This window comes from Rissa tridactyla, chromosome 1, assembly GCF_028500815.1.
Source record: "Rissa tridactyla isolate bRisTri1 chromosome 1, bRisTri1.patW.cur.20221130, whole genome shotgun sequence".
NCBI lineage: Eukaryota > Metazoa > Chordata > Aves > Charadriiformes > Laridae > Rissa > Rissa tridactyla.
In genome coordinates, this window is record NC_071466.1 from 174,573,775 (window position 1) to 174,587,919 (window position 14,145).

Genomic DNA, 14,145 nt, shown 5'->3' on the forward strand with positions numbered 1-14,145 from the left:
AATTTCAAGAAAATTGAATTTCCAGTGCTTAATATATCCATCCACCTGGTAAATATAACTCTTTTCATAATAATTAGATGTTATCTACAACCACAAGTGTAAAATACCTGAATGTGCTAATATGTATGCTGTTAACTTTGACAAGTGAATATTATCTACCCCATAAATTCTAAAGGCTGCTTTCCATATTCAAAATAATCCCAACACATATATTAAAATAGAAAACCAATCTGTATCTGCTAGACACACTTATGCTTACTGGCTGAAAAAACATTATTGGGCCAGAATATTAATTTTCAACACTGGTAGTACTCTGTGTAGACTCAGCAAACATTACGTACATATGAAAATGGCAATATAAAGACAATAGTCAATCTACTTCAAATATTAGTAAAATAACCTCCAGGTCTCTTATGATGTCACTGAGTTCTGTTTCTGCAGTGATGCAAGAGGTCAATGGAAAATACAAGTTTGATTCACGCGATTTACTAGCTTTAGCCTTGAGAGATGCCATTTTTCTTTGCTCCTTCTCCTCTTCACAGAGTTCCCCATAGTCAGACCGAGATGAAGAAAAAACTTCTACAGCATCAGCAGGCAGAACATTTAGAATCGCAAGAACCTCTTCAGAAAGTTTGCTCTCATCAGACTGTGTCCGAGACGCCAAATCAACTTCAGTTTGTTTGCTGCTTTCAGATATACCTATTCCTGTGAAACCACAAGAAGGAGCTAAATCTTGGGTAGTCACTTGGTCCTGATGTTGAAGACTGCTGGTTTTATTTAAGAGCTTTTCAGTGATTGCTTTACAATTAATTTCACTTTGCACTGGCCTGTCATTTGCCTTTTCCAACCTCTGGCTTTCAACGTTTGCTCTTGCGCGACTCTGATATGCTCTCCAGTGTTTCTTCAATTTTCTGTTCCTTTCATGAGCACCACTAGTGGTGGTGTCTGAGGAGTCAATTCCATAAACTTTTAAGTTATATTGCATGGACAAAAATGAACTCAGGTAGCCTTTTCCAGAACCTATATCAATCACCTAAACAATGGGGAAAAAAAATAATGCTATGTTAATGAGCAACAAGATACATTTCAGCCACATGCAAAATAACTCCCTAAAAATTTAAGCATAGATTTAATAATTACCTTATAAGTTATCCCTCCTAATACACTTAGTTCGTTTGCTTTGTTGATCCACCTTCTGCCTTCTAAACACAGAATCAAGTCATAACTGATTTGCTTCAGAAAACAGACACTGCAATACTTAAGCAATGCACATGTCCTGATTCTTCTGGGAAAGACTTTGGTATATTTTTTGACACAGAGCTTCCTTCTTTTAAATAAAATAATCATAAAACACTAACAACGCAACCTGCCCTTGCTAAACTGGGTCAGGATATAGAGTTATCAAAGCAAGCGTTCACAGTATTTAGCTTCAGACACCTAACTCCCATACGGAAATAAGCATCTTCGCATTCGGTGCCTAACTTAATCACTTCAGATGTGACCTAAAGACAGGTGATACTATTACGCTCTTTTATGTCAGAATGCTTATTTATACCACTTTCACATTCTGTGCAAATGACCCATACAGCTGTGATTAATATAAAGATGCCTCTGTAACAAAACAAAAGGGCTCACATGTCTCATGTGCTTTCCACTGCCTGTTCTGGAGGAAGGAATGAATAGAAGGGTAACTGGCTGACAGCTTAGTTTGTCTCATAGTTGATAACACATGCTACTTCGGTGACTGATATAAGACAGGAAGGAAAACACTATACAGAATAGCAGTAGACGCAAGGGTAACCTGAGCAGCTCAGGTACATAATCACAGCTTTTTATCACGTGTGTTTTAATTTGTAATAAATATATAACAAAATATTTTACAAGAATAGTCAGAGTGACATTTCTCGAAGTAAAGAAAACAATACTGTTCACTTCTGTTCAGGTATCTGCCAAAAATTATATTGATTAGATATAATGGCTTCTTTGTAGATGTTCCTGAAAGTGTTTGATTCAAAAACATCTATGCCTTGTTCTTGGTCTGCCACACAGTCACAAGAAAGCTTACACTGATATTTGTAAGTCCAAATGGCAGCATACACAACATGTATCCATCTTAAACTCAACTGCGTAGTTTTTACCAGGTAAGAATACTCAGTACAGCAATACTCTTACTGAACTAAGAAAATTAAAGATTTGTACAGCCATGGAATTAGAAAGAAAAATTTCAACCAATGTCACTAAAGACTACGTAAAACAGTGGAGAATACACACTATTAAGTAAAAAGTGTTCATGCAGGCTGCACGTGGCTTTCTCATCTGCACTCCATGTGATATTGCTGCATGTTTGCCATCTAGGTACGCTATAATCCTCATATTTCTTGAATTAATTCAGTACAGGAGCGAATTTAGTGAAATAGAATTTATATAATCTAAGCACACTTTTTGAAAATGTCATTTATTTGTCACATTTATCACCCACATTCTCCTATATTATTTAAAAGTGAAGAAAAGAAAAGTGCCCAAGGAATAATTTTACCCACTATTTTATGTCACTAATATTACTACTATGCAGAATATGCACACATCCACTTCTACAAGGTTTTTAATAATTTCTGTGAAAGGCAGCATTTGGACACAGAGTCAGCTAGTGAATTATTCCTAACTCCTACGTGTGACCTCTAGTGGCTGTAAAGACAAGCTGCTGTTTGGGTAAGGTTTTTTTAGTTGTTTCCAAGTAAAAAGAAAACAGTAATATATTGTTAAATTAGCACTGGGAGAATAGTTTTAAAACGAAAGGAAAAATTGACTAAAAATAAGAAGGCAATGATCTTGTGCTAAACAAATAGACTGCATTAAATTAATCCCTGCTTTACCTTCCCTTGATTACATAAGGAAAGGTAATCAGCAATCCATAGCGTATCTGCCAAGCATGAACTTTTAAAATGAAATTTCCATGATATAATGAACTCCAAAGGTCTTGTCCACAGTGAGTTGGGTACTATGTTTAAACACAGTTTCTGGCACAGCGCAATCAAGAACTCCATTTCCAGAAGCATTCCAACATTTCCCAGCACCAAATCACAACTTTAATGGATGCTGAATGCAGAATTATATCATACTTACATTACACATTGCAACTCTCGTTGCACATGCTGCAATTTCCAAGGAAAACTTTCAAAAATACATTAAAGAAAAAAAACGTGCGTTTAAGCAAAGAAGAATCATCACTGGCTTCTTTTCAGAGTTTAATCAAGAACTTCTTTATAAACTAAAGTTCCACTTGTACGATAGGAACAACGCTTGAAAGGGGCAGTAAACAACTGAAAAAAACCCCTTTAGTTAGTTTGCTTTAATGTTTTAATTCAAATTATTAACCTAGAAGTGATTACAGTAGTAATAAAATTTTTGCTTTTATTCTCTTTTTACTGTTTATTATATTACATTATAAAATACCGCAAGAGAGCAATATCCTCTACCACCCATTATACATCATGGGTATGGAGGTGAAATGGAGGGCATTTTTCAAGCAGTCAGTGATCTGTAATATCTGAAAGAAACACCCCGAGGACACGTGCTGTTGTAAAACATGTGTTATGCTTTCATAGCTCTAGATTTTTTAATTAAATGCCGCATATATTTTGTTTTGCGAGAAGGATAGAAAAAAATCAATAAGGAAAAAACTCTCCTAAAACTTTACAATTCCTGTATTTTTTTAAGTTGAAAGGTAACCAAAACAAAAGGAGTTGCTTTTTAATAACTGAGAAGGAGGAAGGAGACTTTTTTTTTTAATGTAACTGGAAAGCTCTTTTCATATATTAGGGATTTGTAACTTTGCACAAATAAATTTCGTTACAGTGTATGACTAAAATGGAAAAAAAGTTAATATAGAGCAGTCGGCATTTCATATGCAGTGATATACTGCAATAATATTTTTCATTAAATATTACAATTTTTTTCAAAAAATAAACAGAAAATAATCCTTTGTATAAAGATACTCCAAGCCATCGGATAAAAGTGCATAATCACTGGATGAAATTGCAGCATATTGACAGATACTTAATAATGATTGGTTTGAGATTTTATTAGTAACCAGCCACATCAGGACTTAGGTTAGGTCACTAAGGTGGCTCTACTTTTTTACTCTCTGAACATGGGTTTTCCTTTCCTTTCATTCCTGAATCTCACAGGAACTAGTTAAAATCTAAATGAAAATGCTATATGAAACACCCCCTTCCAGCAAATACAGGCAACATTTAGTATTGCATTATAAGCCAATAACACTCTCCTGTAGCTTTTTCACTACATGAAAGTCTTCAACACTTGAATAACTAATACTTGCCTGAAGCAAAACGTAAGCAAGGCAAAAAGCGTGATAAAGATAGAAGAAATTGCTTTCACAAATCTGCTGCTACTATATGTCTATTCTTTACAAAGCGCACCCACTTTGTGGCTGTTGAGGGCCCCCACACTTGTCACTGTGGCTGGCTCTTGGAAGAGCTGCTGGAGAGATCGTCTTCCATCACTGTAAGCGATCACAGATGCTCACAAATTGATTGCCTCTCATCCGGTAATATTTGGCCTTAATTGCAGCGCTCTGTTTACTGGGTAATCCCAGTTGTAAGGAGAAGACTGCCTAAAACTTTGCCTTTGTCAGTCATTTCTTACAAAACAGATGGTCAGCATTCAGAGTTTTGATCTCTGTTTCCAAGGATGCCACAGGCCTGACCCCGAACCTATCAAGAGCACTGCATCATTTACATTATCTAAATTAAACACAGTCTGAGCCAAATAATTTCCTAATCAAAGTTCAGCTTCAGCAACTCAGAGCTGAATCCAAGTTTTGGGGTCTGCCCTTCAATCTAGGTACATCTCTACCAGTAAACTGAATGGAGCATGGCCACGTACTCTACCCCCAGCACGCGTCTGGCCACACCATTAATTTTTAGCAACCCCTCTGGTGCAGGTATGAAGCAGCCCAACTACCACTCTCCCACTACAATGGCCAGGCACAATACAGGGGACAAGATATACCAGAGGCCACAGTAATACAGACTTGGCCTGCCTAACGGCAGCTATCTCTTCCCCCTTACCCACATCTGATACATTAATTTTAAACTATGCTTAGAAATATTTACTTAGGGGGAAAAAAAAAAAGGCTCAGAGGGAATATGTTCAGCATAAAATCTGGGCAGATACATTATTAATCTTTGGTTTTAAACAAATATAATGTGTTCTCCACACATCTTTGTGGGAATGAATATTAGGCTGGAGGAAATTAATCTCTATTTACACTTACAGCCTCTTGTACAGAAAGGAGGTGCAGCTCAGATGTATAAAGAAATAAAATGCGGTGTCTAGAGCCACCAGTCACCTACAGTTTAAAGCAAGGATGAAGCTACATTAGTTGGTTACTAGCATTATAGAGACTAAAATGATTAGACCAACTCAGTTCTCCCACATACTTAAAAATTTAGTCCCACTGCAATAAATGTCTAAGACGTGGAATCTAACAGAAAGTTTCACATTGAAAAAGCTTACAGAAAAATCACGTGTATGTAAACTGATGAAATAGTATTGGTGTACTTTTGTCTAATAGAATGTGAAATACGGTACTCAAAACAGTCAAGTATTGTTGTGATGTTTGTGTTTTGTCAACAGATCCATAAGTAAACATCTACAAGGTTTTAATGCAAGAGCGATCTAGTGCACTGTGCAATCATAATTACATGTAAAAAACCAAAAAGGGTAAGTTACAATCAAATTTGAGAAAGGAATCCTGCAATTCTTCACTATCCGAGGATGAACTTGCCATCTGATGCATGAAATGGCCAGTTCATAGAGTGAGCGCTGGGTGATAATGGTGTTGGGTGTCCAGATCTTATACGTGTTCTACCGAAGGTATTTCATCTACATTCGGCTACATAAATCTCTGCTTAATCTGGTCTCCCTTCAAACTAAAAAGGTCATAACTAAATTCCTAATTGATAGACCTCAATCCATGTTAAATAAAGGTGACCAGCATTAAACAACAGGAAACAATTTAAATCTCTTGTGCCAGAATAAGATGAGCTTTCAAAATTTCTCAGATTTTCTGCTTTGGTCTCTATGTGGCACTCTTGTGTGCCTGACAGAAGGAGAACAACGAAGTTTTGCTCTCCTACTGACGGTTATGGTAAATTGCCAGCAATATAATACTGAAAAACACAGCAGTACCCATGCATAGCAAAAAGCAGTAAAATTTTTAGCTGCTTAACACACAGAGGATGATTATAATGTCTTAATTTTTTTCATGAGTCATAAAATGATTATGACTCACTGAAAGGCAGCCCCCATGGAACGATACATTTGTAAACAAAACTGTCCTTCAGCTTGGCCCTAAAGGCTCTTCTCTAGCTACAATTATTTACATGAAAAATAAGAACAGCAATAATAGAATATTAAAATGATGTATTCAAACACAATAAGGAGAATACCTGGAAGGTACATGGTAACATACAGTAAGAAATGCCTTCTTACCTGCTTTATACCACAATACTTTGCTATGTTGTCTACCAGCTCTGACATCACCTGCACTTCATGTGATTTCTTATTATTCATAAACTCATCAGTTTTGATACCTGTATCGGATTAAGAAAATAAATACAGGTTAACACAGCCAATAATAATACAGATTTGTGATCAATCAGAAAAAATATCAGCCTAAAAATATCCTGTAGTATTTTTATATTTTCAGGACAGTAATTTTTAACTAAAAACTCGGTAAATCATTACAAGACTAAACTTCTGAATTACAGATCAACTAGTAAAATTCAACACACTGTAAAATTTAGTACAGTTAGTGTAGTTTTTTTAAGATGCAGCATATCCAATACCTGACTAGATATTAGACAATAGCTACTACTATAAAAATGTACTATTTCTTCCTGTTCATTAAAAACTATTTATTTTTGTGCTGTTTATCACATTTACTTTTGCATATATAAGGGCAGGGACAATTAATAATCACACAGTACAGCTTGTTAATTCTGCAGATTTGCTCACAATATCAAGTGGGAAATATCTCAAATAAAAGCTATGAGTGATGCTGGGGAAATTCAAAGGAAGATGCACTTTTATTTTCTTTATTTACCCTATGGATGGATTACAGACCTGTTACATCTGTATTGTAGAAAATCACTCATTTCAGTGTTGCTGGAGAATCTGTTAATGAGATGGAGTCACTAGTGGAGTTAATGGAGTTAACTAGATGGAGTTAATGAGATGGGTTTACTGCTTGCAGAGAACACCAAACACCCATTTTCTAATCTCTACAGCCCCCAACCAAAGGAGAAGCTCCCATGTCGCTTCCTTGGGAGAAACCACACATTTATCTTAGGTGACCAACATTACAGGACCCTTGGCTCTAGTTAAATTGACGGAAATTTTTGTAGATCTGAGTGATGGTAGAAGAAACTGGACTGTTACTGATGAGCATGCTCCTAGAAATCAAGACTTTTCTACGTGACTAGGCAGATTAATACACTTTCCCATTCTCTGCTTTCTGCACAGTATATGTTCATCTGTCCAGAAACTGATCATTAGGCAAAAACTATGTTCATTCCTTGATCAGATCATGCTGGGAACAGAGCCAAGAGTGTTACTTCTTTAAAAGAGAGTGGGGAATTGAACTGAGCTCATGAGAAACCTAGTGTTTTCCCTGTTTTTCCCCAAACGCCCAGGACCTCTCTATTTCTTAAACATCTGGTTTTTTATAATAAACTGTTATGACAATACTTAAAATCTAATATAAACTCTATGAACTGACAAAAGAAAAAAATAGAGTAAATACTTTTAAACAAAACAAATAGCAGAAACAAGTGTTTGTCGTTCCACTAAAGAATCTCCTTAATTTTAAAATTGTGAAGATCTACACAGCGTCCTAAAAAACGGTATTTTAAATGAAAGAAAAAAAGACAGAAAAAAAAGAAGGGAAGGGAAGGGAAGGGAAGGGAAGGGAAGGGAAGGGAAGGGAAGGGAAGGGAAGGGAAGGGAAGGGAAGGGAAGGGAAGGGAAGGGAAGGGAAGGGAAGGGAAGGGAAGGGGTACCTTTTTTTGTTTATATTTGAACATTTTTGTGTCTGGATAGGGGCATCAGAAGAAGCAGCAGAATGGGAACAGAAAGAAATAGACATTTAACTTCTTGACAAAAATAAAAGTTGTTTGACTGTTCTCCAAAGCAGCAGTGTCACTTTCAACTACCACCACATATTGCACCTTTTACTCTTTGCTACAGTACAAACTCAAAAGACTGAACTGGGCAACGCTGTGTGAAGTACCATTTCAGAGAGTACTTAAGCCAAATTAAGTATGTTAAACATGGAAGAAATCCAGAAATCCAGAAACAAGACCCAACTTACAAAAGCTGAGGTTCCAGGTAGAAAAATCATAGTTTGCTTGTATCTGCATATATAAAGTATTTATCACCTTAGCTCCTAAAGGTCCTTAAACCCTTTTTAGACTTCTTTTCCTACCTTTTGCAGAATGGACACTCTGCTTATATTTCTGCTCAGGAAAAACTATTCCATTTACAGAAAATGATGGATTTTTAATAAATTTTCTGCAAAATTCCGATAGATTTTTTTACATTATTTTGAAAAAAAAGCAGATATATTACATTCTAACAGAAAAAACTGTATTTGGGGTTTATATTGCCAAGACAACTACAAATTTGAAAAAAATATGTATACTAGTTTTAAACAAACTGTGTAAATTCATTCTGCTATCACAAAATTACTTTCTTGAAACAAATTACTATATATGTAGATTTCCTTATTATGTGTACAACTGATGCAAGCAGAACAAATAATAATTTCAAAAAACATAAGAAATTTAGAGATCCTGCTCCTTTTGTGATGAAAAAAGTGCGTTCACAGAAGTACCCTGGATATAACAGAGTAACAGAAAGTTTAATGTTACTAATTTTAGCTGGTACAGAAATGTTGCTTATTTCCATTGTGAACCCCTAGCACAGGTAGTTGTTTTCCATTTGAAAACCTGCTTCAACTCTATAATGCCATTCACAGCTACATCTCTAGATGTGAAGATGAACAAATTGAGGAGAGGCTGTTTTTTATACAGGGCTAAAGCAGATCTTCCTAAGATCTCCTATGGCAGTATGCAGGGGTTTTACATCCCAGCTACCCATGGAAATGCAGATACACCAGATAAAAAATGAAATTCACACTCTACACCAGACAACACCACTTATGTAGAAGTTGCACTGCTATGATTTAACTCCATAAACCAGACTGAGGGACTGGGATAACTGTATGCTAAAAAAAAATGAGGCAGACTGATTCCGTCTGCCTCACGTATTCCAGTATGTGGAATTTAAAAACGTGTTTATTAACAGTCACTGCATGACTATTACCTTGGCCATAAACACACTGCAAAGGTAGAGACTATTCTTAATCCAATACTCAACCCTTGCTTCTTGCATTAGATATGAACACTGTAACAAGAGAAATTGTCCATGCTGGCTTCCTCCCCTTGGGCCGGGCTCTTCTGGATCCCATGTGCTCAGTGACCTTTGTTAGGAAGCAATAGAGAAAGCGCTTCAGACTCAGAATTTCATTCTGAGTAGTTGTAGGCACAACAAGCTCAAAACGTTTGTGCTTACCAAGAATTCTAAGGATAGCAGTATGTCTACATTAAGATGATGAAGAAGTTAGAGAACTGTACAAGTATGTGAACTGTGGGAATAGACTCATAAGCATGTTTTTCTTAGAACATGAAAATGTATTAAAAACATCTGAAACATAAATGGAATTATCCTGATGCATACTTCTCTGAATATGAGCAAGGCCATTGTAAAGTTACCAGTTTTCTCAGACTTACACTTCTCTTAACTTGCAAGCTTGAGTATGTCAGGAAATGAATATATCTTCTGAAATACAGAATTAAGTCCAAAATATCTGAAATAGCTTAAAGTTAAAAGATCACAACTTTCATTTGGCAACTTGTGCATTATGAATCCATAATTTGGTATTTTGCTTCTGGCAAATGATTACCAGGAACTTCAGTTAAGTTAATTTAACTGATACTTACTGCCAATTCAACACAAAGGTTTTGAATTATAATACCATTGTATACATTTGGAACATGTTTTATTTTTTCTATGAAGTATAATTTAGAATTACTGCATCACAAATCCAGGCCCCAGTTACCCAACAGAGCAGCACTCCTGCGAAACACAGAATAAAATATTCAGCAATTGTCTTATTCCTAGTGTTCCATTCTGCATGACAAAAAGACAAAAGATTCCTTGCATTTTTGTCTAAGAAAGCTAATCCGGGTGTGAACTCAAATATGAGTATAACAAGGTAGAACTACAGAATAACAGAAAATTTAGTAGGGAATGAGAGCATAATAAAAATGAAAAGAGCTAAGAAGCAAGCGAAACAAAAGCAGCATACAGTTGTCAAACAAGAAAAAAGGGCTTCAGATGAACTAATAGCAGGAGGAAGGAAGCCAGAAAGTAAACTTACAGTAAGACCAATGCACAACAAACCATGAAGACTATCTTAGCTATGGCATTTTAGTAATACTGAAGAAATGGAAAACTGGGGAGTCAACCGTGGAAAATGGCAAAATTGGAAAGAGAAAACAGCTGTAGAAAATGGGAGACGCCCAACATATGTAATGGTTTTATCATTTAGGATAAGAAACATCAGAGTTTTAACGTATTATAGAGATAAAACACACTAGAAAGCAAAGGCAGACAGCTGCTTAGTCTGTCTCTGAAAAACTAATGAGAAATCTGAAAGACAGTGACAAATCTATAATGACTGAGGACTCCAGGAAGAGCACATTTTCAGTGAAAATTACAGCGGTCAAAGTAAGTATAAATGCCAGTTTATCATCTGATACAAAAAATATAATCAGGGACAAGACTTTCAGTGTCCAACTTGATGCCAACTTGACAGTGTTTTAATCCCATTTCTTTAACTACAGAAAATGAAATTACTCTGGTTTTAGGACGTGTATTTGGTATTGATCCAAAACATACAGAATGAATAAAATCTTTTTTTTTTTTTGTGACATCAAACAGTTATTGGGCCATATTCAGATCAACAGCAAAGCACATATTTAATATTAAACAAAAGATGTTACAAAAAACCCCACTTGCCAGATTTTAGGGTGAGACTTTTAAAAAAAAACAAAAATAGCAACCATGATTCCTGCCGCTCAGGGAGAAGAAAAACAAAGTGAATTAACAAGACATCTCAAATAATGATGTGTCTGCTTGCCTATCTCATTCCCTTTACGACTGGATCTCAGGAAGGGTCTATAAGTACTGAATGCTGTGGTAATTTAAGCAGTAACCTCTGCTTAAATTTTAGTAAGAGAATCCATTTTCTAAACAAAGGCAATGAAGAAACTACCTATGAATAAATGAAAATTGAAAAGCATGGGGGGGGAATGCAAACTACGTTCCAAAACCAAAACTCTGCAGGTCCTATCATGAAAAATAAAAATTTAAATACAAATGTAAATATACCTGTTGTTCCTTGATTGTCTCCTCTCAGTGCTTCAAGTAAGTCTTCTAATGGGGTACTCACTCCAAGGTTAGACACAGAATAATACTGAGCAGCCAGGGCAAATAAATGTACATCAATAAGCTTCTTAGAATTTTCACAAAACACATTGGAAAATGTGTCATCATCTGTATGGAAAAGAAAAACGGAAGATTTCTGTTAACAAGGCTTAACATCTCTGTAATAGTGCTGACACAGAACTACAAGCAATAAACACACAGTGTCAGACAGAAGTAACCAGTTATTTTGCTTGCATAAGTGGAAAATTTCATTATTTTTCTTCAGCTGTATACCCCCTTCAGAACCGAGGTGGAAAGACCTATTATTATTATTAGTGTACAATCTTAATTAAAATAAGTGTTCCAGACTAGGTTGGATGGGGCTTTGAGCAACCTGGTCTAGCAGAAGGTGTCCCTGCCCATGGCAGGGGGTTGGAACTAGATGATCTTTAAGGTCCCTTCCAACTCTAACCATTCTATGATTCTATGATTCCATGATTTTAGCAGAGCTACTTTAGTATAATCATCAAGATAATTCAGTCAACATTATCACTTCTCTTTGTTTACAAACTTGCTCATTACGCATTTTCTAGTCACCCCTGTCTGACAATATATACTACCAGATTTTTTAAGAAATACAGCTGTTCAATGTACAAAATGTTTTGATTTATTTTGCTTGAAGAAGAAAATTTCAGTTTATTTTTAAGGGAGGTTTGCTCATTTAACTGATTTTAGATTTTCTGGGAATTAAGTGCATTCCAGAATATCTATAGACATTCACAAAATGAATGCAGCAGTCTGAATCAATAAAAACATATAGAAATATTTAGGTTTGATGCAGTAGGAAGAAATCACTAATCTGTCAAGAAAGAGAACAAGGTTTAAGAGATTCGATAAGCAATTATATGCCAACAATTATTGCAAAAGCGATAGACATGAAACATTAAGTAAAAAAAGCACAGAGGGATATTTTGACCAGCGATCCATTCAGCAGTTTTGCCAGGTGAAGAAGAAATCTAACTTTCTTGATAAGAAGTGGGTGTTCCACTTTTTGTTTCATTCATATTATGACTAAATGCAAGAATGCCATTGACTAGACAGTCCACTTGCACACAGCCAGCCATCATCCAAAACACAGCAAAACCACTCTCTCTCATCTCCTCTGTAAGGAATACATATTATATATCTCATTGGCAACTTTCACAGAACAATCATTGTGGAAATAAACATCATGTGAATTACATGTACAAACTTGCTACAGTACAAAAAGGAAACTATCACCCACCATGCACATACCCATCTTAGAATCATAGAATTGCTAGGGTTGGAAGGGACCTTAAAGATCATCTAGTTCCAACACCTAGTTCCCTCTAGTCCTACCATTACCCGACATCCTAAAAAGTCCCTCACTAGCTTTCTTGTAGGCCCCCTTAAGATACTGGTAGGCCACTATAAGGTCTCCTCGGAGCCTTCTTTTCTCCAGACAGAACAACCCCAACTCTCTCAGTCTATACTCATAGGAGAGGTGCTCCAGCCCTCTGATCGTCCTCGTGGCCCTTCTCTGGACACATTCCAGCACGTCCATATCTTTCTTGTAGTAAGGGCTCCAGAACTGGACGCAGTACTCCAGGTGGGGTATCATGAGAGTTGAGTAGAGGGGGAGAATCACCTCCCTCGACCTGCTGGCCACGCTTCTCCTGATGCAGCCCAGGATACGATTGGCTTTCTGGGCTGCAAGTGCACACTGACGGCTCATGTTGAGCCTGTCATCTACTAGCACCCCCAAGTCCATTTCTTCAGGGCTGCTCTCAAGCCAGTCACTGCCCAGCCTATATTGGTGCTTGGGATTGCCCCGACCCAGATGGAGGACCTCGCACTTGGTCTCGTTGAACTTCATGAGGTTGGCATGGGCCCACCTCTCCAGCCTGTCAAGGTCCCTCTGGATGGCATCCCTTCCCTCCAGTGTGTTAGCCGCCCCATACAGCTTGGTGTCGTCGGCAAACTTGCTGAGGGTGCACTCTATGCCATCTTACACTACAGTACCCTGACACTGATATGGAAAATCATTAAACCTATACCGTTGAAGAAATTTATCTTTATTTCTTCCATCTACCTTTCAAATAGCTCACCAAGATCAACAGCATAAGCAAATATTCTGCAGATTAGGAGTTCACAATATTTAGCAACCCAGTCTTCCTTTCACCTTACTTCCTGCTGATCCCACTATATCGCACAAATACAACTTATCCTGCAACTTCGGATCTTTCCTGGGTTAAAGGCTGATTACTGAAATTTGGAGTTTTCTGCTTCTTTGTCAGAACTCATGAAAAGCTTATAAACCCACCACTTGCCTGCTTTCACTTTTTCAGCACCTGACATAAAATATTATCAACTCTCCTTACAAATCTCACTTAAATGAAATTAAATGCAGTAATACCCATGTTCTATAACTTCCCTGCATTCACTAATCTGATGGAACATGAACAGAACTAGTAGGATCTCATACAAGATCACTGGTATATCGCCTGTAATAACATTCCTACCAAATTTAAATAATTGTCCCAGCTTGCC

The 14,145-nt window shown here is 36.7% G+C and overlaps 1 protein-coding gene across 7 annotated transcripts in view; it reads right to left on the reverse strand.

Annotated features, from left to right (window-relative positions):
- Positions 1–14,145, reverse strand: part of METTL25 (methyltransferase like 25) — a 68,898-nt gene that overhangs the window by 51,069 nt on the left and 3,684 nt on the right. For all 7 annotated transcript variants that reach the window (XR_008466091.1, XR_008466092.1, XM_054199547.1 and 4 more), the window contains exons 2-4: positions 11,539–11,703; positions 6,517–6,617; positions 401–1,033 (exon numbers count right to left, since the gene is read on the reverse strand). Coding sequence is in view for 5 of the 7 variants with exons in the window: in XM_054199547.1 (XP_054055522.1) it covers positions 401–1,033; positions 6,517–6,617; positions 11,539–11,703 (899 nt within the window). In the remaining 2 variants the exon portion in view is untranslated. The remainder of the gene's footprint in view (positions 1–400; positions 1,034–6,516; positions 6,618–11,538; positions 11,704–14,145) is intronic.